The sequence below is a fragment of the Mastigoproctus giganteus genome, chromosome 1 (assembly GCF_048544385.1).
Source record: "Mastigoproctus giganteus isolate SK-2022 chromosome 1, ASM4854438v1, whole genome shotgun sequence".
NCBI classification, from domain to species: Eukaryota; Metazoa; Arthropoda; class Arachnida; order Uropygi; family Thelyphonidae; genus Mastigoproctus; species Mastigoproctus giganteus.
The window spans coordinates 136051154-136073261 of NC_143575.1; the positions used below are offsets into that span (position 1 = coordinate 136051154).

The window sequence follows — 22108 nt, forward strand, 5'->3', positions numbered from 1 at the left end:
TTAGGCAGGCGAAGGCAGATTACGAGAAATCCTTGGCAAGGGATGCAAAGAAAAACAGCAAAGAGTTCTTTACTTATGTAAACTCTAGAAGGAAAGGGATGAATCAGATTGGTCCACTTGATATTGATGGGTCAAGTGTTGATGATCCTGCTCAGGTGGCTAACAAACTAAATGAATATTTTGCATCGACATTCACACATGAGGAGTTATTCAGCGAGGGGAATGCCAGAGGTGTATTCAACTCTAGCAGTAAGTTACAGAATCTTGAAATAACTGGGAGTAAAGTGGAGGAGAAACTGTTGAAGATAAACACAAGAAAGGCACCCGGGGTGGATGGGATCTATCCAGTTATATTAAAGGAGGCAGCAAAGGAAGTAAGCAAACCCTTAGCCATAATTATGAGAGCTTCCTTGGACTCAGGGGAGGTACCCATAGACTGGAAATGTGCAAATGTGACCCCAATTCACAAAGGAGGATCAAAGGCTGACACAAGTAATTATAGACCTGTGAGCTTAACTTCTGTTCCAGGAAAATTAATGGAGGCACTGGTTAAAGACGCACTGCAGGATCATTTAGACAAGACTTCAGTTATAGCTCAGACACAGCATGGTTTTGTTAAGGGGAAGTCTTGCCTGACCAACTTGATTGGATACTATGATGCAGTCACAAAAGAACTGCATGCAGGGAATAACTTTGATATTATATACTTGGATCTTAGAAAGGCTTTTGATACTGTTGCACATGGAAGACTGCTACACAAATTGGAGCAGTGTGACATTGGAGGCAAATTGCTGCTATGGATAAAGGGGTGGATGAGGGGGAGAAGACAGAGAGTGGTAATCAATGGACACTGCTCATCGTGGACTGATGTTATTAGTGGAGTCCCTCAGGGCTCAGTGTTGGGTCCATTATTGTTTTCTGTATTTATAAATGATATTGATGATGGTATATCGGGATTAATGTCCAAGTTTGCAGACGATACAAAGGTTGGCAGGGTTGTCAAGGACACTACTGACACTATGCTGCTGCAACAGGATCTGGAAAGGTTGAGCAGATGGGCTGAGAGGTGGCAAATGAAGTTTAACATTGACAAATGTAAAGTACTACACATGGGAAACAGCAACCCCAGAGCAACGTATCAACTCTGTGGTACAACACTGACAGTGGTAGAGAATGAAAGGGACTTGGGGGTGGTTGTGCAGGCAGATATGAAGTTCTCTGAGCAGTGCAGAGGGCTGCAAGAGTAGCTCATGGAGTATTGTCAATGATATACAGGAATTTTTCCAGCAGGGATAAGGAGGTGATTATTCCATTGTATAAGGCGATGGTCAGGCCACACCTATAGTACTGTATACAGGTCTGGAGGCCTCATTTCAAGAAGGATGTAGAGCTGCTGGAACGAGTACAGAGAAGGGCAACAAGATTAGTGAATGGAACAAAGGGGTGCTCTTACGAAGAAAGGCTTAAGTTTTGCAAATTACAGTGTCTGGAGACTAGGCACCAGCGAGGTGATCTGATAGAGGTGTATAAAGCCTTGAATGGTTTAAGCATGCTCAATGCTGATGGGATTCTTCCTCTAGCTCAGAATAATCACCTGAGAGGGCATAAATTCAAATTGAGGAAAGACAGATGTAGGATAGACGTGCGGAAATTTGTCTTTAGCCAGCGGGTGGTTGGTTGGTGGAACAGACTTCCATCCCTTGTGGTGGAGGTTGATAGCCTAAATAAGTTTAAGGCTCAGCTGGACAGGTATTTTGAACGAACAAAGGGGTGAAGTGGTAGTGGTTTTTTTTTTTTTTTTTTTTTGGCTGATGCTGCATAAGCTTGCTTTCTTGCATCAAATGCCTCTACTAATGCTAATGCTAATGCTAATTGGTTTTGTTAAGGGCAGGTCTTGTCTGACCAATTTGATTGGATACTATGATGTAGTCACAAAAGAACTGGATGCAGGGAATAACTTTGATATTATATATTTGGATCTTAGAAAGGCTTTTGATACTGTTGCGCATGGAAGACTGCTGCACAAATTGGAGAAGGTGGCATTGGAGGCAAATTGCTGCTATGGAGGCAAATTGCTGCTATAAAGGGATGGTTGAGTGGCAGAAGACAGAGAGTGGTAATAAATGGACACTGCTCAACGTGGACTAATGTTATTAGTGGAGTTCCTCAGGGTTCAGTGTTGGGTCCATTGTTGTTTTCTGTATTTTTAAATGATATTGATGATGGTGTATCAGGCTTAATGTCCAAGTTTGCAGACGATACCAAGGTTGGCAGGGTTGTTAAGGACACTACTGATACTATGCTGCTGCAACAGGATCTGGAAAGGTTGAGCAGATGGGCTGAGAGGTGGCAAATGAAGTTTAACATTGACAGATGTAAAGTACTACATATGGGAAACAGTAACCCCAGATCAATGTATCAACTCTGTGGTACTACGCTGACAGTGGTAAAGAATGAAAACGACCTGGGGGTAATTGTGCAGGCAGATATGAAGTTCTCTGAGCAGTGCAGACGAGCTGCAAGGGTAGCTCATGGTGTCTTGTCAATGATATACAGGAATTTTTCTAGCAGGGACAGGGATGTCATTATTCCCTTGTATAAGGCATTGGTCAGGCCACACCTTGAGTACTGTATACAGGTCTGGAGGCCTCATTTCAAGAAGGATGTAGAGCTGCTGGAACGAGTACAGAGAAGGGCAACAAGATTAGTGAATGGAACAAAGGGTTGCTCTTACGAAGAAAGGCTTAAGTTTTGCAAATTACAGAGCCTGGAGACTAGACATCGGCGAGGTGATCTGATAGAGGTGTATAAGGCTTTGAATGGCTTGAGCATGCTCAATGCCGATGGGATTCTTCCTCTTGCTCAGAATAATCACCTGAGAGGGCATAAATTCAAATTGAGGAAGGACGGATGTTGGATAGATGTGCGGAAATTTGCCTTTAGCCAGCGGGCAGTTGGTTTGTGGAATAGACTCCCATCGCTTGTTGTTGAAGTTGATAGCCTAAACAAATTTAAGGCTCAGCTGGACAGGTATTTCGAACGAACGGAGGGGTGAAATGGGAGTAGTGGTTGTTTTTTTTTTTTTAGCTGATATTGAATAAGCTTGCTTTCTTGCATCATATGCCTCTACTAATACTAATAATCATCACTATTATCACGGGATCCATTTCCATAGGCCATACGACGTCCAAAATATCACTATCTGTTAAAATCGGCGGCTGTACACAAATTAGTCTCGTCAACTGCGACAAATTCATCCAAAGATAGTGAACTTTCTAAAAGAGAAGAAACGTGCCCAAATATTTCACTGAATGTCAGTTCAACTCCTTGTTTGTTTTGAGACTCTTGAGTAAGTATTAAATCCATCATTTTAGAAAATCCTGCATGATGAAAACAATTTTCAATAGTCTCTGGTGTTACAAGGTTGTAAACAGTGCTCAACATATGCAATGAATCCAATAAGTTGACAGAGAAATCTTCTTTTGTTTCAATTGCAGCCAAATATTTTCTTAGCAACTGTTTTCAGTAATAAAATTTTAAAAGCTGTATTATGCCTTGATCACAAGGCTGTAAAATGTTCGTGGTGTTTGGAGGCAAAAATTTAAGTTTTATAGCTTTTAATCTCACTTCAGAGTGAGCTGGACAGTTATCAACAATCATGGCAACTTTTCGCTTTTTGCGTAAAAAACACTTATCTAAATTCAAAAGCCAATCAGTAAATGTTGCCACGGTCATCCACGCCTTCTTGTTTACCGTGCACTCAACCTGTATTTTTTTTTACATTTTTAAAACAGCAGATTCATGCTCTTCCCAATAACAAATAAGGGCAGCGTTTCAGATCCATCCGAATTGCAAGCCACCATTACTGTTATCCTCTCTTTGTACTTTTTGCCGCCAAAACACTGCTATCCCTTTTTATCGGGTAAGCAGTGATAGAACAACCCCGTTCCAGTCATTAAAGTCATCTCTCATGCTCTATTCTTCAAGCATGAAGAATATAGTGCGAGATTTGCTTCACCGCAAACATTTTGATAAACAATGCCATTTCTTTTCTTGAAACATTCCAAAGCTTCGATTCGCAATGAATTCAATCCCCATTTGAATTGAAAACACATCAGCTTTTTCCATTAATAGAAGTCCCGACATTGGAGCATTCTGAGATCCAGTTTTTTGAACCAAACAAGCAATGCAGCTTCCAAATCTTCATGTTTGGCCGTTCTCATCCATTTCCTATCCAGCTCAAACATTACAGTAAGTTGGTCTCTATTCTTTATGATTGCCGACAACGTAGAGTTAGCGATTCCGAACATTTACAAATGTCTGTTTTCGAAGAATCCCCTACATCTACTGCTTTAAGCAACTCCATTTTAACTTTAAGAGAAATAGCGCTTTGTTTATGCCCTGATTTTTTCATTGTACAGTTGATGGTGATAAATTTATGTATTTTTTACTAAACGCAGTCACCACTTTATACAGTACGTGTCACTCACTTCAGGACTGTTAATGGAATGTTTTGCCTGCCGACAGGTAATCCCATTTGTTTAAAATGATAAGGGTGGTGTGCGGTAAGAGGCATCCTTGTACTATCTACATATTGTTTATTATCAGATGTCGGCCCAGTCAATACAAAGTTGAGTCATAAAGTCATAAATAGTAAAAATTTAGTGATGACGCAGCAGCCGGTATACTGTTTTGTTCTTCTGAGATGCAAAATATTTTCATGTTAAAAGAAAATAAATGTATGAAATCACATAGCATTTTGTCGAGATCAGAATATTTTTTCATGTTAACCGATTTTTCCTGTTAAACATTTTCAAGTGTGTATATATAAACATTTTCAAGTGTGTATATATAAACATTTAATCTATTATGAAATATTGGAATAGGGATAAAATGTATGTCAGATCAGATTAATGCCATCAATTGTAGATTGAATATTACATCAGTCTATAATCTAATTACTATAGTAAGACTATAATTGGCAAAAAAAAAAAAGGTAAAGTGCAGCCATTATCAACCCACTGCAGGATGGAAGCCTCCTCAACAATTCATGCTGAGGGAAATGGACCATAATCTGCCACGCTAGTCCAGTGCAGGTTGGCAGATCGACCGTATTCAGCAGTCAGGGGCTTGAACCCTGGTCTACTCAAAGAGCGCATGCTACTGCACTCCCACTCCTGACCACTCGGCTACGGAGGCACTATATAGGTATTCAAAGTGTATTAAAATATATACATAAAAGTACTCTGCGGGCCATATGGCCAAAAGAACAGGGTCTCCGTAGCCAGGTAGGCAGGAGCAGCAGTGCATAGCACATGCCTCTTGATTAGACTGGGGTTGAAGCCCATGACTACCAAATGCGGAGGATGTGGAAAGGTCAGGGAATGACCACCGCATATCCCCAGAGCAATATGGCCTTAGTTGCTAATGCTCCTAAAAACCAAATAACAACAACAACAGCCAAAAGAACCTAGAAAGAATAAGATTGCCTGTGCTGGTCTATGCTGCTATACCCTAGAAATAAACATATAATTATCAATATTATATAAAATAGAATAAAATAAAATAATGATTATGCAGCTGATATTCGGATACATTGAATGGAACTTTTTCGAAGCTAACCCCATTAACGATTTACCCTAGGGTCTCACATTTGGTGAGTATGGGCTTGGCAAACCTAGGGTCACGAGTTGGATATCATAATTCTTCTGTTTCTTGGTGATTCCCTTCTATTTCTGAATCTCTCTCTCTCTCTCTCTCTCTCTCTCTCTCTCTCTCTCTCTCTCTCTCTCTCTCTCTCTCTCTCTCAGGGTAAGGTGGGGAATTTTTTTTTGGCTGGTGCAGCATAAGCCTCAGGCTTCCTTGCACCATATGGCTAATAATAATATATCCCAACAATAATTAGCAAGGCTATCTGCTTCTGACTGTTATCTGCCTGTTTAATTAGGTCCAAATAATAAACATAAAGGTGTTCTATGCTAAACTTTAAATTTAACAGCAAGCAGGAAAGATAAAAGCTAGCCCAACAAATAGCTTTGAAACGAATATACAGAATATAATACAGAAAAAAGAGTGCCAATCATAATTTTCATTTCTTCTCAGTTGTGTGCAAAAGAAAGCTTATACTGACATAAGGAGAAAGGAGATAAGAATAAGTATAGTAATAGTACCTCAATTTCCCTCGAATTACTCTAATAGATCTTGAGGTATATAAAATTTTAGGTTTAGAAAGTAAAAAGTGAAAAACAAAGAAAAAAGTTTTTATAATGCTACTTAGGATATACCGGAATCTTAAATGCCGGACCTTTTAGTAAGGGATCCTGGTATAACTATAAGGGGGTTAAAGAAAGGTATTTAATGGACAAATACAGGATTACAATAATGAAGAAATATAGAATAACAATTGTAGATAATTGTTACCTACTATACATCAGTTTACCTACTATAAAACAAATAGCAACAACAGCACCCTCTCAGTTTAGATAATTTCAAGAAAAACTAAATAAATTTAAATAAGGAAAGGGAAGAAATGACTATTACGAAATGTAGGAATATTTAAATAATAATAAGGTTGTTGTTGTTCTTGTTATTTGGTTTTTAGGAGCATTAGCAACTAAGGCCATATTGCTCCGGGATTATGCAGTGGTCACTTCCTGACCTTTCCGCGTCCTCCGTATTTGGTGGTGACGGGCTCGAACCCTGGTCTAATCAAGAAGCGTGTGCTACGCACTGCTGCTCCTTCCCACCTGGCTACGGAGGCGCCCTAATAATAAGGAAATAAAAGAAATGACTATTACCAAATGTAGGAATATTTAAATAAATTGACATTTGTTTTTAATATTTATAATAATTAATATAATTCATCCTATCTGATTTAGTAATAAATTGCAGACCATCAGTATAGAACAATTAAATTAAGAATAACCAATTACAATAACATAAATAAATAGGAATATGTTGCTTACCATCCTGTTCTGTACTAAGTAAAAAGAATGAATTATTTCAGCACATGTTACCTACCATAAAACAAATAGCAACAACAGCACCCTCTCAGTTTAGATAATTTCAAGACAAACTAAATAAATTTAAATAAATAATTATTAACCAAAGAAAGAAGTGCTCTCTGAATTCTGTGTAACTTTAGGACTAACTGATAGACTGAAATTATAGTTTGTATAGATGGTTTGTTCCTTGTGTGTGTGTGTGTGTGTGTGTGTGTGTGTGTGTGTGTGTGTGTGTGTGTGTGTGTGTGTGTGTGTGTATGTGTGTGTGTGCGCGCGCGCCACTGGTTAACCATCAGTACACTATATTATAAGTGCATAAAATTATAATATAGAATTGTTATTTTTTATTATGAACAATTTATGACAAAAGCTTCAGCCTATTTCCATCTCCCCCCGTCACAAATACCAATTCACTCTGGTATTCCATTTAATTATTAGTGCAACTGTTTTTTTTTCTTCAGTTATCTCATTTCGGGCTCAAACAATTAAATATTATACTTTTGTACTTACAGTAGGGGTTTATTTATACTGCTCAAATGAGGCAAAAAATAGGATAAATTTAATTGTCTTTTACAAGTCCTCTTAGAAAACTTTATAGGGGAAAACAGAATCAATCAAATTTATAACTACACTGCATGAAGTTACATGATCGCAGAAGTAATTTGTCTGGAGCAAATCATCATTGAAATGGTTTATGAAAATTATTAAAAGACAGAAAAACTGATTTAATCTCTCAAACAGTTTGGAGGGAAAAGGAAAAATTAGTTGAGAAGCAGATCACAATGCACAGTTCCATAAACTATTTTAAATTAAAAGGGAAAAAAAATAAAAATTTTGCTTGGATAACCTGCAAACTGGATAATTCAGGGTTTATTGAATTGATTAGTTTGTCATAATAAATAAGAATACTAACCGGTTCACCTTTAAGCCCTTGAAAGCCAATACCCATATTGCCTTTCTCACCAGGAGGCCCAGTATCACCTTTATGACCCTAAGTAAACAAAAAAAAATCCTGCTTTAGTGAAACAATGAGAAACAAAAGCATAAGTTTTATAGTTTTATTAATATTGTAAGTGTGTGGGGAAGCAGGAGGCAAACTATACTAACTGAGATAAAGCCAAATAATGCATGCATAGCACATCTTGTTCTGTAAAATTATGCATTATATATTATAATAATATTAATATTGTCATAATTGTTCATGATGAAATAATGTAATTTTGCTTCATGAACAATTCTGAACCTGTTAACTGAATTTATAATAGCATGTGCTTCAAAATTAAAATCATAAAATTTCATGTTATATATTGTATAGTTTCACAGCTAGGAACAAAACAAATATAAATAACAAGAAATTGTATTTTTTGAATTTATACCTCTTTCACGCTCTGTATTTTAATAAACAGGAAATCATTATGACAATTTAAACCAACAGGAAGAAGCAGTTGCCAAAATTATAGAAAATATGTAAATATTTTCAAGTCAGTTCATAAAAACAAGAAAATTCATTCACCATCCAGCAACAACTGTTAATTTAGATCAAGGGTTCCCAACCTTTTTTTGCTTGTGGACCCCCTGAGTCCTAACTTTACGTATGTGGACCCCCATATACGCACATGTAATATTCCTAAATGAAATATTTATTTGTAGGTTAGTAAAAGCTAATAATTAAAACAATTCCAATATAATATAAAAAATGTAAATTACAAATTTTGAAAATTTTAATTGAAAAAACTGAAACATATTTTTACTTGTAATGACAGAATTAGTAAAAAAAAAAAATTTTTTAAAATACTATTTCAAACAACATATATAAATTTATTCATAAGGCTATTAAATAGCCTTATGAATAAATTTAATGAGATCTTTGAGGCTGATGTTTTGATATTAGCATTTTAATATCTGGTTCCAATTTTGTGTGAGTCAGACGAAGATCACCTCTTTTTACTATATCAAGTCGATTACGATTTTTTGTTAACAACTGTGTTACACAACTAAAGCCAGATTCCACAAGATAAGATAATGGGAAAACAATGACATACATTTTAGCTTTCTCCCATAAAAGCAGATATTTACATGCAATGTCACTATTCTTCCATACATCATGCTTTCCTGTTTTGAATAGACTTCGGACTGTCTCATCAGACTGCAATTCAACAATTTCCTCTTGTAAATCAATTTCAACATCAGCAACATTCACCTCAAATGGAATCAGCACCAAATCTAGGATGTTCAGTTCTAGTAGGTCCTTCAACCGAACTTGCATGTCTTCATAATTTTTTTTTTTAAATGATCAACATACACAACACAATCATCATCTTTTAAATCACTGCTAACTGAAGCAAGGTTTGGAAACTGGTCAAACACACGGCGTGAGATATTAAGACTGTACAATTTGAGTTTTCCTAGGAATGCATTAATGGCTTCTTTGCTAGACATTAAATCTTAATTATGTCCTTGCTGCAGCTTATTAAGGGAATTCAGTTTTTCAAACACATCTGAGAGGTAAAATATGTCTGTTTTCATGGCAACCAACTGTTTTCCAATCTTCTTTTCGTTTAGAAACGATACAATTCTGTCCAAAAGGACGACGAAAACAATTGCCGTTAAACAACCATCGCACCTCTGTATGCAGTACAAGACGGTCAGATCCTTCATTTTCATCACAAAATTAGCGAATGAGACGATCTTGAAGAGCATTAGCCTTAATGAGGTTGAGAGCTTTTATTACAAGAGTTAAGGCTTCATGAAGACGTCCACTCAATCTCTTCATCACAAGATGTTGGTGGTGAATCACACAATGTATGCAAAATACTTTTCGCAATGCATTTTTTAAATGAGTGATAAACCCTCTGTACCTACCGACCAGGGAAGGAGCGACATCAGTAGCACAAGCCATTAAATTTTCGAGTGAAAATATTTTTTTCTCTAAAATAAGACTGCACTTCCTTAAATATTGTTTCACCTTTAGTATCTGTTTTGAGGAATCTTGCAAAAAGCATTTCCTCTCTGAGTTGATTATCATCTATACATCTTACATATGCCAATAAAAGTGCTTCATTGCCCATCAAAGTTGATTCATCGAGTTGCATTGCAAACTGTTTCCTCGTAATTGAGCAATAAGTTGATTTTCTACATCTTCAGACATTTCATCAATGCATCTGGATATTGTGTTATGGCTCAAAGGAAGGTTATCGGTAATTTCACGTGCATTTTTAGCATTAGCATTAGTAGAGGCATATGATGCAAGAAAGCAAGCTTATTCAGCATCAGCCAAAAAAAAAAAAAAAAAAAAAAAACACCACTCCCATTTCACCCCTCCATTCGTTCGAAATACCTGTCCAGCTGAGCCTTCAATTTGTTTACGCTATCAACTTCAACAACAAGTGATGTAAGTCTGTTCCACCAACCAACTACCCGCTGGCTAAAGGCAAATTTCCGCACATCTATCATACATCTGTCTTTCCTCAATTTGAATTTATGCCCTCTCAGGTGATTATTCTGAGCAAAAGGAACAATCCCATTAGCATTGAGCATGCTCAAACCATTCAAGGCCTTATACACCTCTATCAGTTCACCTCGCCGGTGCCTAGTCTCCAGACTCTGTAATTTGCAAAACTTCAAGCCTTTCTTCGTAAGAACAACCCTTTGTTCCATTCACTAATCTTGTTGCCCTTCTCTGTACTCGTTCCAGCAGCTCTACATCCTTCTTGAAATGAGGCATCCAGACCTGTATACAGTACTCAAGATGTGGCGTGACCATTGCCTTATACAAGGGAATAATCACCTCCCTATCCCTGCTAGAAAAATTCCTGTATATCATTGACAAGACACCATGAGCTACTCTTGCAGCTTGTCTGCACTGCTCAGAGAAATTCATATCTCCCTGCACAATTACTCCCAGGTCCTTTTCATTCTCTACCACTGTCAGTGTAGTACCGCAGAGTTGATACGTTGCTCTGGGGTTACTCTTTCCCATATGTAGTACTTTACATTTGCCACCTCTCAGCCCATCTGCTCAACCTTTCCAGATCCTGTTGCAGCAGCATAGCATCAGTAGTGTCCTTAACAACCCTGCCAACCTTTGTATCGTCTGCAAACTTGGACATTAAGCTTGATATACCATCATCAATATCACTTATAAATACAGTTCCTCAGAACCCTGAGGAACTCCACTAATAACATTAGTCCACATTGAGCAGTGTCCATTGATTACCACTCTCTGTCTTCTGCCACTCAACCATCCCTTTATCCATAGCAGCAATTTGCCTCCAACGCCACACTGCTCCAATTTGTGCAGCAGTCTTCCATGTGCAACAGTATCAAAAGCCTTTCTAAGATCCAAATATATAATATCAAAGTTATTCCCTGCATCCAGTTCTTTTGTGACTACATCATAGTATCCAATCAAATTGGTCAGGCAAGACCTTCCCTTAACAAAACCATGCTGTGTCTGAGCTATAAGTGAATTCTTGTCTAGATGATCCTGCAGTGCTTCTTTGACCAGTGCCTCCATTAATTTTCCTGGAACAGCTTTGTTTATTTGTTAATTTTTGTTTGTTTAACATTGTTGAAATTACAACTGATATCGAAGGCAAGATAAGAGTTTCACCAATGCCATGTGGCTTTCCAGATTTTGCTGATTTCATATGATGCTGGTTTCATATAAACCGCTATCTTTATTGCTTGCTTGTTTACTAAAAATCTGATCCTATTTGTTTCTTCCTTGAAAATTGTCTCGTAGTTTTCGGAAATACTCCACTGATTTATTTTTCTTTTCGATGTGCCTTGTCTCCAAATGGTGACAAAGTAAGCTTTGTCACCATTTGGAGACAAGGCACAGCGAAAAGAAAAATAAATGCTTCATGCTATCATTAGACAGCACAGTCATACATATAAGACACATTGGTTTTGTAATATTCTCTGGTGATTCAATAAAACCATACGACAGATATTCAGTCAAATATTGTCTTGTTTTCTTCTTTGCATGAGCCATGGGTAATCTGAAAACAATAATAATATTATTATCCTCAAATATTTAATGTTGGAAATGCTGGCAGGTACTAATGGAAATAGAGTTCACTAGAACAATTCACATGCTATTATTATTATCACTGACTGACTCTTTCTAGATTAGTCGGTGCTTAAATATGTTTTCTTCTTCGAGAATTTTCTATGAAAAGAAATTTTTTTTTGCGTCAACTAATGAAGGTTCCAGAAAATACGAGTATCTTCTAACTGCGAATTTCTGGACTTTTCTATGACATTAGCTTATTTTATTATTATTTATTTTTATTTAACAAATTATTTTATTTATAATATTTTATCATGAACCCCTTCACTCATATTATGGATCCCCAAAATACTTTTTTTTTTTTTTTTTCTTGTGGATCCCCTCAAAACTTCTATGGATCCCTGGGGGTCCATGTGGACCCCGGTTGGGAAACGCTGATTTAGATAGTATTAAGCACAAATAGTCATAAAGAAAAAAAGGAAATTTTATGAAAATGTCAATGTTAAAAGCAAAATCTAAGAGATTCAAACAAAACAAAAATCATCTTTAAATAATGTTTTAAATATTAATAACTATAATTTAAGTGTACAAATTATAGAATTTACAATATTAGAATTTCAAGTATTAAGGTCCAAATCATTAAAGAAATATTCATTGCAATTTCACATAACATAGTGTTAACTAGATTCACTACACACAAATATGCATTATCATGAAAGATAATAATTTCCTTTTGTGAGTTTGACTGCACACTTATTCACAGTGGCTAAGTAATACAGAAAAATTCTCTTATCACATTTGTTATAATATTTCCTTAAGTCAACTGGGCAGTGAATGAACTCAGGAACCCCTAATTAATTTGTTATTTGTTTTGTTTTTTTTTTTTTTTTTTTAGGAGCATTAGCAACTAAGGCCATATTGCTCCGTGAATATGCGGTGGTCATTCCTGACCTTTCCGCATCCTCCGTATTTGGTGGTGACGGGCTTGAATCTGGGTCTAATCAAGAAGTGTGTGCTACGCACTGCTGCTCCTTCCCACCTGGCTACAGAGGCGCCTTACCCCTAATGAAATGGTAGACATAAACTAAACAAGTCACAAAGCAGGTTAGGCAAGCGAAGGCAGATTATGAGAAATATTTGGGAAAACAATGTAAAGAAAAACAGCAAAGACTTTTTTACTTATATAGACTCTAAAAGGGGACGAATCAATCTGGTCCACTTGATATCAATGGGTTGACTATAGTTGATCATTCTCAGGTAGATGCCAAACTAAATGAGCTTTTTCCATCTACATTCACACATGAGGAGTTATTCAAGGAGAAGAAGGTTTGATATTATTTATCAAACTCTAATAGGGAGTTAAATGATTTTGTAATAACTGAGAGAAAAGTGGAGGAGAAATTGTTAAAGTTAAACATAAGACAAGCACCTGAGGTGTATGAGCTCTAGCCAGTTAAAGCAAGCAGCAAAGGAAGTAAGCAAAACCCTTAGCCAAAATTATGAGAGCATCCTTAGACACGGGACAAGTCCCCATGTATTGGAGATGTACAAATGTACCACCAATTCACAAAGGGCGATCAAAGGGTGGTATGAGTAATTACAGACCTATTAATTTGACTTCTGTTCCAGGGAAAATAACAGAGTCACTGATCAAAGAAACATTGCAGGATCGTCTAGACAAGATTGTAGTAACAATTCAGACACAGCATGGATTTGTTAAGGGGAAGTCTTGTCTGACTAATTTGATTGGATACTATGACATGGCCCCAAAGGAATTGGATGCATAAAATAATTTTGATATTATATACATTGGATTTCAGGAAAGCTTTTGATACTGTTGGAATGGAAGCCTACTGTACAAATTGCAGTAGTATGGCATTAAGGGCAAGTTGCTACAATGGATAAAAGGACAGTTGAGTGGGAGAATACAGAGGGTAGTAATCAAGGAACACTGCTCTTCGTGGATTAATGTTATTAGTGGAATCAACCAGGGTTCGGTGTTGGACCCAGTATTGTTTTGTATATTTATCAATGATATTGATGAAGGTATATCAAGTTTAATGTCAAAGTCTGCAGATGATACAAAGGTTAGAAGAGTTGTTAATAACAGTAATGACAATTCGATAATCGTAGATTACTTGTTTGTTATTTTGATTTTTAGGAGCATTGGCAACTAAGGCCATATTGCTCTGGAAATGTGCGGTGGTCATTCTCTGACCTTTTCCGCATCCTCCGTATTTGGTGGTGATGGGCTCGAACCCCAGTCTAATCAAGAAGCATGTGCTACGCACTGCTGCTCCTTCTCACCTGGCTAGGGAGGCACCTGTAGATTACTTAAAATACCATTTATAATTGACTTAATATGATAGCATAGCTTAATTTATTATGGTACTCACCTTTTTTTTTATAATCTGCAATTGATGTTTGAATAGGGTGGATGATAATTTTAATTTAAATTAGGAGTAAGTAAGTTGGGGTTTAAAAACAGAAGTTAAAATATGTGCAAGGAAGTAGAAGTGCACGTCTTCGTCCTTGGTTGTCAATATTAAAAGTTGAAAATAAATGGTTAATACTGGAGGCCAATAGCCATAACAAGTGGCTTTCGTTATCCACGTCTTCAGTTGGCAATGATGGGTTGAGAGTGAACGAGTGTATTTAAGAAAGCTAAGTTCCCACGATGCTCCTGGTTACATGTGGAAATGTCAGGTGCATGAGATTCCAAGCCAGTGCAATGTTGTTTGGTATTTAATACTTGGAGATTGGAATGGCGGCGGAACTATTCTATGACTAGGGCTTCATATTGGAAGATTTTAAAACTGGATTTTAATTTGATAATGGGAATGGCTGAGTCAATGGTGTGATTATGAGATTGAACATGTGATGCTAGTTCTGTTTTGGTTTGGCCTGTCTTAAAACTATTGTAGTGGTAGTATGCACGTGTGTTTGATATTTTAATAGAACCACATTTTGAAGTTGTGCTACCAATGTAATATGCATTGCAGGATACATTGGGGATACATTTGCACATCTCCAGTTCAAGGATGCTCTCATAATTATGTAAGGGTTGACATTTTATTAGGTAAATAATATTGTTCATATTGCTGATATGATATTTTTGTGTGTCTTTGTATGAATTAAATAATGATCTAAGTTTATTATAAGTTGAGAACGTGAGGATGATGTCGGTACCTTTGAATGTGCGGTGGAGCTGATTGTAAAAATTACTATGGTATGGTAGGATAATACATAGATTATTATTTGAGGTGTGTTTTGGGTGGATTGTTAATATTATTTTGGATGGTGAAAATGGTTTGTTGAATTAATTGAGTAGGGTACCTTCTAGATATGAATTTTGTTGAAAGATATTGAAGTTCATGATTGAGATCGTTCCGTGTAGAATTATATTTTATAGCATTGTAGATCTGATTATAAAGAACGGCTTTTTTATGTTAAGGGGTGGTGTGAATCAAAATGTAGGTACTTGCCAGTATAGATATTTTTTCTAAAAATTCTTGTTCCTAGTTTGGTGTCATTCCTATATATGGTGAGGTTCAGAAAACTACAACCATACCCCCCCCCCCAGTTATAAAATTATTTATAAGATATGCAGATGACATTCTTTTAATAGGACCAAAATCCACAATAGACAATCTTTTCATTAAATTCAATTCAGTACACAATAGATTAAAATACACCCTAGAACTTGAAGAAAACGGACAAATTAATTTTCTGAACCTCACCATATATAGGAATGACAGCAAACTAGGAACAAGAATTTTTAGAAAAAATACCCATACTGGCAAATTCCTACATTTTGATTCGCACCACCCCCTTACCATAAAAAAAACTATTCTTTATAATCAGATCATCTGCAAACACTAAGCCTGATATACTTTCATCAATTTCATTGATAAATATACAAAACAAAAGTGGACCTAACACCGAACCCTATGGGACTCCACTAATAACATTAGTCCATGAAGAGCAGCACCTGTTGATTACCACCCTCTATCTTCTCCCACTCAACCATCCTTTTATCCATTGTAGCAACTTACCTTTAATACCATTCTGCTCCAATTTGTACAGTAATCTTCCAGGTGCAACAGTGTCAAAAGCTTTCCTAAAATCCAAGTATATGATATCAAAATTATTTTTTGCATCCAGTTCCTTTATACCCACATCAAAATATCCAATCAAATTTGTCAGACAAGACTTTTCCTTAACAAACGCATGCTGTGTCTGAATTATTGCTGCAGTCTTGTCTAGATGATCCTGCAATGCATCTTTAAACAGTGACATCATTTTTTCAGTTCACCTGGAACAGAAGTTAAATTAACTGGTCTGTAATTACTCATGTCACCCTTTGATCTCCCTTTGTGAATTGGGGATACATTTGCACATCTCCAGTCTGTGGGGACCTCCCGTGACTTCAAGGATGCTCTCATAATTATGGCTAAGGGTTTTCTTACTTCCTTTGATGCCTCCTTTAATATAACTGGATAGATCCCATCCACCCCAGGTGCCTTTCTTATGTTTAACTTCAACAATTTCTCCTACACTTTGCGCTCAGTTATTATCAACAGGTGAATATCAAGTGGAGCAATCTGATTCATCCCTTTCCTTTTAGAGTTTAATAAATTAAGAAATCCTTGCTGTTTTTTCTTAGCATCGTTTGCCAAAGATTTCTAGTAATCTGCTTCATTTGCCTAACCTCCTTTGTGACTTGATTACAGACTAGCTTATATCTGCCACAGGCTTCTGTGTTGCCTGATGATTTATATGCATCCCATGCATCTTCTCTGCCACAAGTCACATTAGTTCATTTGACAACCATTTAGGCCTATGCTGGTCTGTGCTTGTTAACAGGAGAGACTGCTTCTACAGGGATGAGATACACTTAAAGAGAAGGGGGTGCAAGAATATTTGCTGATGCTATCTAGGCAGTGTTAGGTGGGTCGGAAAACTGCTAGCTTGGGGAGATTCACAGACTAAAAGGTTAAAAGTAGCCGCAGGCAGAGGTGAAGGTGATTCTTGAACTACTTCTATTAGAATAAGCAGCGAGCTGGAGTGAGGGGTGCTAGGGATTTCAGGGACTAATGGCATTCATCGTGAAACAGGTGGGTATATGAGATGTGTTAGGGCAACTAAGAATAAGAAATGAAATTTGGGGAGTACAATGTGTACAGAAAGGATAAACAGGATAGGAAGGGAGGAGGGGTTATGCTGTTAATTAAGAAAAACATAAAATCAAAAGAAGTGCATCCAGTTGATATAGAAAAAATTCACCAAATTTCAGTGAAATTTCACAATTTACCATGTACTAGTAATACCCATTGCAAAAAATTTGCAATTGGTAGCAGTGTTTTTCTCTAGCTGTCGTAAAGAAATGCAGTCCGTGTTTTGTTGTTTTTATTGTCTGCTATTTTCCCAAAAATTTTTGGACAATTCATTGTCATCTCTATAAAATACTACTAAAAAGGGCAGGGTTGTTAATGACAGTAATGGCAGTGTGCTACTGCAACAGGATCTAGATAATTTGGGCAGGAGTGGCAACTGAAGTTTAACCTTGACAAATGCAAAGTACTGCATATGGGTAGAAGTAATCCCAGAGAAACATACCAACTGTGTGGTACTACACTTAAGGTGGTAGAAAATGAAAAAGATCTGGGAGTAATTGTGCAGTCAGATATGAAGTTTTATGAGCAAGGCAGACAGGCTGCCAGGGCAGGTCATGGGGTTTTGTCAATGATATATATAGGAATTTTTCTAGCAAGAAAAAGGAGGTAATTGTCCCTCTGTATAAGGCAATGGTCAGGCCACGCCTTGAGTACTGCATACAGGTCTGGAGGCCTCATTTTAGGAAGGATGTAGATTTGCTTGAGCATGTACAGAGAAGGGCAACAAGATTGGTGAGGGGAATGAAGGGATCCTCTTACCAAGAGAGGCTTAAGTTCTGAAAATTGCAGTGGCTGGAGACTAGGCACCTGCGCGGTGATCTGATTGAGGTGTATAAGGCCTTGAATGGGTTGAGCACGCTTAATTCTGATGGGATCCTTCCACTTGTTCAGATTACGAACCAAAGGGGGCATAAATTCAAATTAAGAAAAGAAGATGTAGAATAGATGTGCGGAAATTTGCCTTTAGCCAGCGGGTGGTTAATTGCTGGAACAAACTTCCATTTGTCATTGTGGAAGTTGGTAAGTTAAATAAATTTAAGGAGGAACTGGACAGGCATTTGGAGGGAATGGTGTGATTTTTTTTTTTTTTTTTGGCTGATGCTGCATAAGCTCATACACTTGCTTTCTTGATCACATGCCACTACTACTATACTAAAAACCTAATTCTCTAAACTAATAGCTGTATTTGAGATGTACCGTGAAGAAAATTTCACAATTGGTAGCACAGTTTTTATTGCCTGGTATTTTCCCGAAAATTTTGGACAATTCATTGTCATCTCTAAAAAAATACTACTGAAAAGGGCAGCATATTAAAAAGTACAATAGAAACTCGCATTTCATTTTAAAAACTTGGTCAAACTTTCAATATTAGTGTTTCGTTTCTTTTGTTTTTTTGCAGATGCTTCTACTGTACAGTAGAAGAGACAGTGAGCCAGGAAATTTCAGCCCTTTGATATTTCAACTTCCCTGGTACCTCATTTCCATGTGTTTAATGTCCCGTTTTAAACCTCTCACCCTGACTCTGTTCTTTATTTACACTTCCAAATGTGATGCAGCCCAACTTCTTGAAGTTCAACAAAACATTTTCAACTGTAGTCTTGTAGTCCAGATCTTAATTGTTCTCTAAAAAATTCTCAACCATAGACCTGAAATTAATGCATAACTGAATTTCTCTTTTAAATTTCGTTCCCTCGTTAGTATGTGAATTTAAAGTTTTCTCTAGCTGTTTAAAAGAAATTTAGTTCATGTTTCATCGTAGCTATAAAATGATAACCTGAATGTTTTAAATGTATTAAACGTAACAAATGGCAATGAGTGTATGTGCACGCATACATAATGTAGGGCCAGCAGTGCAGTGTAATCCTAAGGATTAATTCTTTCTTTTAAGGTAGGCAATTTCATAATTGGTAGCAGAGTTTTATTATTATTAGGATTCCCCCCCCCCCCCGGAAGAAAGGACACAATTCTGCGAAGTTGCAAATTGTTAATCAGTTCAATACTTAGAGTGCAAATTGTTAATCAGAAAAAAATTACTTATCAACTTAGAGGACTGTTTGTGTAACAGTTAACATCTTGCTGTGGCTCCATGTATGAAGTAAATGTTGAACTATTCTCATTTGCACTGGCCGATTCTGTAAAATAAAACTATTCAGAATTTTTTAATTTTAACAACTTTGTGCACACCTAGGAAGAAATAGCTTTAATTTGAGATCACTTCCAGGCCAATTGGTTAAGCCTATCCAACTGGGCTGGAAGTGATCTCAAAATCCAATTGGGCTGGACGTGATCTCTAAAGAAAATGCCTTCCATATGAAATATATAGATGTTTCATAATAGCATTACCATATTGCATCAGCCATCTCTAGCAAGCTCTCTTAGATGATGTTACATGCCATACATGATGGCATCACCCTGGCAGCAGCATAAATAGAGAGCATGTGATACAAGCCCAGTTTTCTGTGCTATTTCAACAACTAAGTTTTCACAATTAACACCAAGTAGGAAAAAGTGTTGCTGGGCATTCTATGCAGAAATAGCTAAAAGGATTCACTGTAATCAGTCAACGTTGGCAGGTTTATTACAAAAATTATCAGAAGCTTACAGTCTAAACAGAAAGAAAGGAAGGGGACATCTGTGAATATCTTCTGCAGCACAGGACTCATTTCTTGTCCAAATGTGTGTTCAAAACAGAAGATCCTCACTGACAGATTTCAAAACAGCATGGGAGTAGTATACAGGAGTAAAGGCAAGTACTGCTAAGGTACAGAGATGTCTTTTCTCATACGGATCAGTAACACTCTGCCCAAGAAAAATGCCACTTTTGATGCAAAAAATGAAAATTCCGTCTAAAGTGGACAAAAGACCATGCTAGTTGGTCTGAGGATCAGTGGAAATGTATTATTTTCTGTAATGAATTAAAATTCATCCTGAATGGTTCAGACAGCCAGCATACTGTTAGACTAAGAAAAAGAAAAGAATTTCATCCTGATTGTATCATCTCCACAGTGAAAAATTCTGTATCTCAAATGATATTGAGCTGTACTTCACATAGAGGAATTCGTCATCTTCAATTTGCAAAGGGTACAGTGAATGCTGAGATGTACAAAGATATTCTTGTGACGAAATGACAAAATTATCTCCAGCAATCAGAGATCACTATGAGGATGCTGCCAACTGCATTTTTCAGGATAACTATGCTCCATGTCATAGAACCAAAACCATAAATACTACTTCATAAAATTAGCAAAAATTGTAAATTTATGAGACATCACACTCTTGCTTAAATAAATGGAATTAATTTCACTGTCTTTACTGTCAACAGGTGCAAAAATGGTTGAAAGATAAATCAATTTGCACAATAGCACAGCCTGGGAACAGCACCTCAATTCAATTAAAATTGTTGGAACAAAATGGGTATTTCAGCAATGCAAAAGAAACTAAAAAAAACTTAGAGAGCTGCAGGAGACATTAATCCATTTTGGTAATGTGAGATATTCCAGGAATACATTCGAAGCCTTATCCAGTCGATACCAAGACAATGTGCAGCAGTCATAATAGCAAGGGGTGGGCCACCAAAATATCAATGTGCATTTTATTGGGTTTCATGATTACACAGAATTAGCATTAGAAGAGGCATATGACACAAGAAAGCAAGCTTACATAGTATCAGCCAGAAAAAAAAAAAAAAAAACCCTTACCATTTCACCCATCCATTCACTCCAAATGTTTGTCTAGTTCTGTATTGAACTTATTTAAAGCGTAGACCTCCGCTACAACGTATGGAAGTTTGTTCCAACTATCAACCACCCGCTGGCTAAAGGAAACTTTTTCCACACATCTATTTATTCTACAACTATCTTTCCTCAATTTGAGTTTATGTCCCCTCAGGTTCGTAATCTGAGCAAGAGGAAGAATCCCATCAGCACTGAGGTTGCTCAAACCATTCAAGACCTTATACAGCTCAAGTACATTCACCTTTCAGATGCCTAGTCTCCAGATGGTGCAGTGTGCAAAACTTAAGCCTTTTTCTTGGTAACAGCAACCCTTTGTTCCCCTCACCAATCTCATTCCCCTTCTCTGTACTGATTCCAGCAGCTCTACATCCTTCCTAATAGGCCTCCAGACTTATATGCAGTACTCAAGGCTAGGCCAGATTTCCCATTAAGGCTGTTGTTGTTGTTGTTGTTGTTGTTGTTTGGTTTTTAGGAGCATTAGCAACTAAGGCCATATTGCTCCGGAATATGCGGTGGTCATTCCTTGACCTTTCCGCATCCTCCATATTTGGTGGTGACGGGCTCGAACCCCGGTCTAATCAAGAAGCGTGTGGTACGCACTGCTGCTCCTTCCCACCTGGCTACGGAGACGCCCCCATTAAGGCACTGTAGCCACAAGTGCCTAGGGGCTATGAAATTTTTAGGGCTTACAAAGGAAGGGGGGAAAAAAATAGAATAATGCAACTAAAACTTCAAAATTATATTTGTTTTTAGGAGCATTAGCAACTAAGGCCATATTGCTCCGGAATATGCGGTGGTCATTCCTTGACCTTTCCGCATCCTCCATATTTGGTGGTGACGGGCTCGAACCCCGGTCTAATCAAGAAGCGTGTGGTACGCACTGCTGCTCCTTCCCACCTGGCTACGGAGACGCCCCCATTAAGGCACTGTAGCCACAAGTGCCTAGGGGCTATGAAATTTTTAGGGCTTACAAAGGAAGGGGGGAAAAAAATAGAATAATGCAACTAAAACTTCAAAATTATATTTGAAAAACAATAATTCCACAATGTCTAGGCTACTTAAAACATTTCCTAAGAAAGTTTCCTTTTTCGGCTTCTTGTTGCAGCAAAGTCTTTCATAACATACACTTTCCATAGTATGAGTAATATTGTTCAAATACACAGAAGGCGATCTGTGCTC

At 37.2% G+C, this 22108-nt stretch overlaps 1 protein-coding gene across 2 annotated transcripts in view; it reads right to left on the bottom strand.

Annotated features, from left to right (window-relative positions):
* Col4a1 (Collagen type IV alpha 1) overlaps nucleotides 1-22108 on the bottom strand; it is a 1206096-nt gene that overhangs the window by 933101 nt on the left and 250887 nt on the right. For both annotated transcript variants that reach the window (XM_090374514.1, XM_090374509.1), the window contains exon 10: nucleotides 7918-7995. In XM_090374514.1, coding sequence (XP_090230640.1) covers nucleotides 7918-7995 — 78 coding nt within the window. The remainder of the gene's footprint in view (nucleotides 1-7917; nucleotides 7996-22108) is intronic.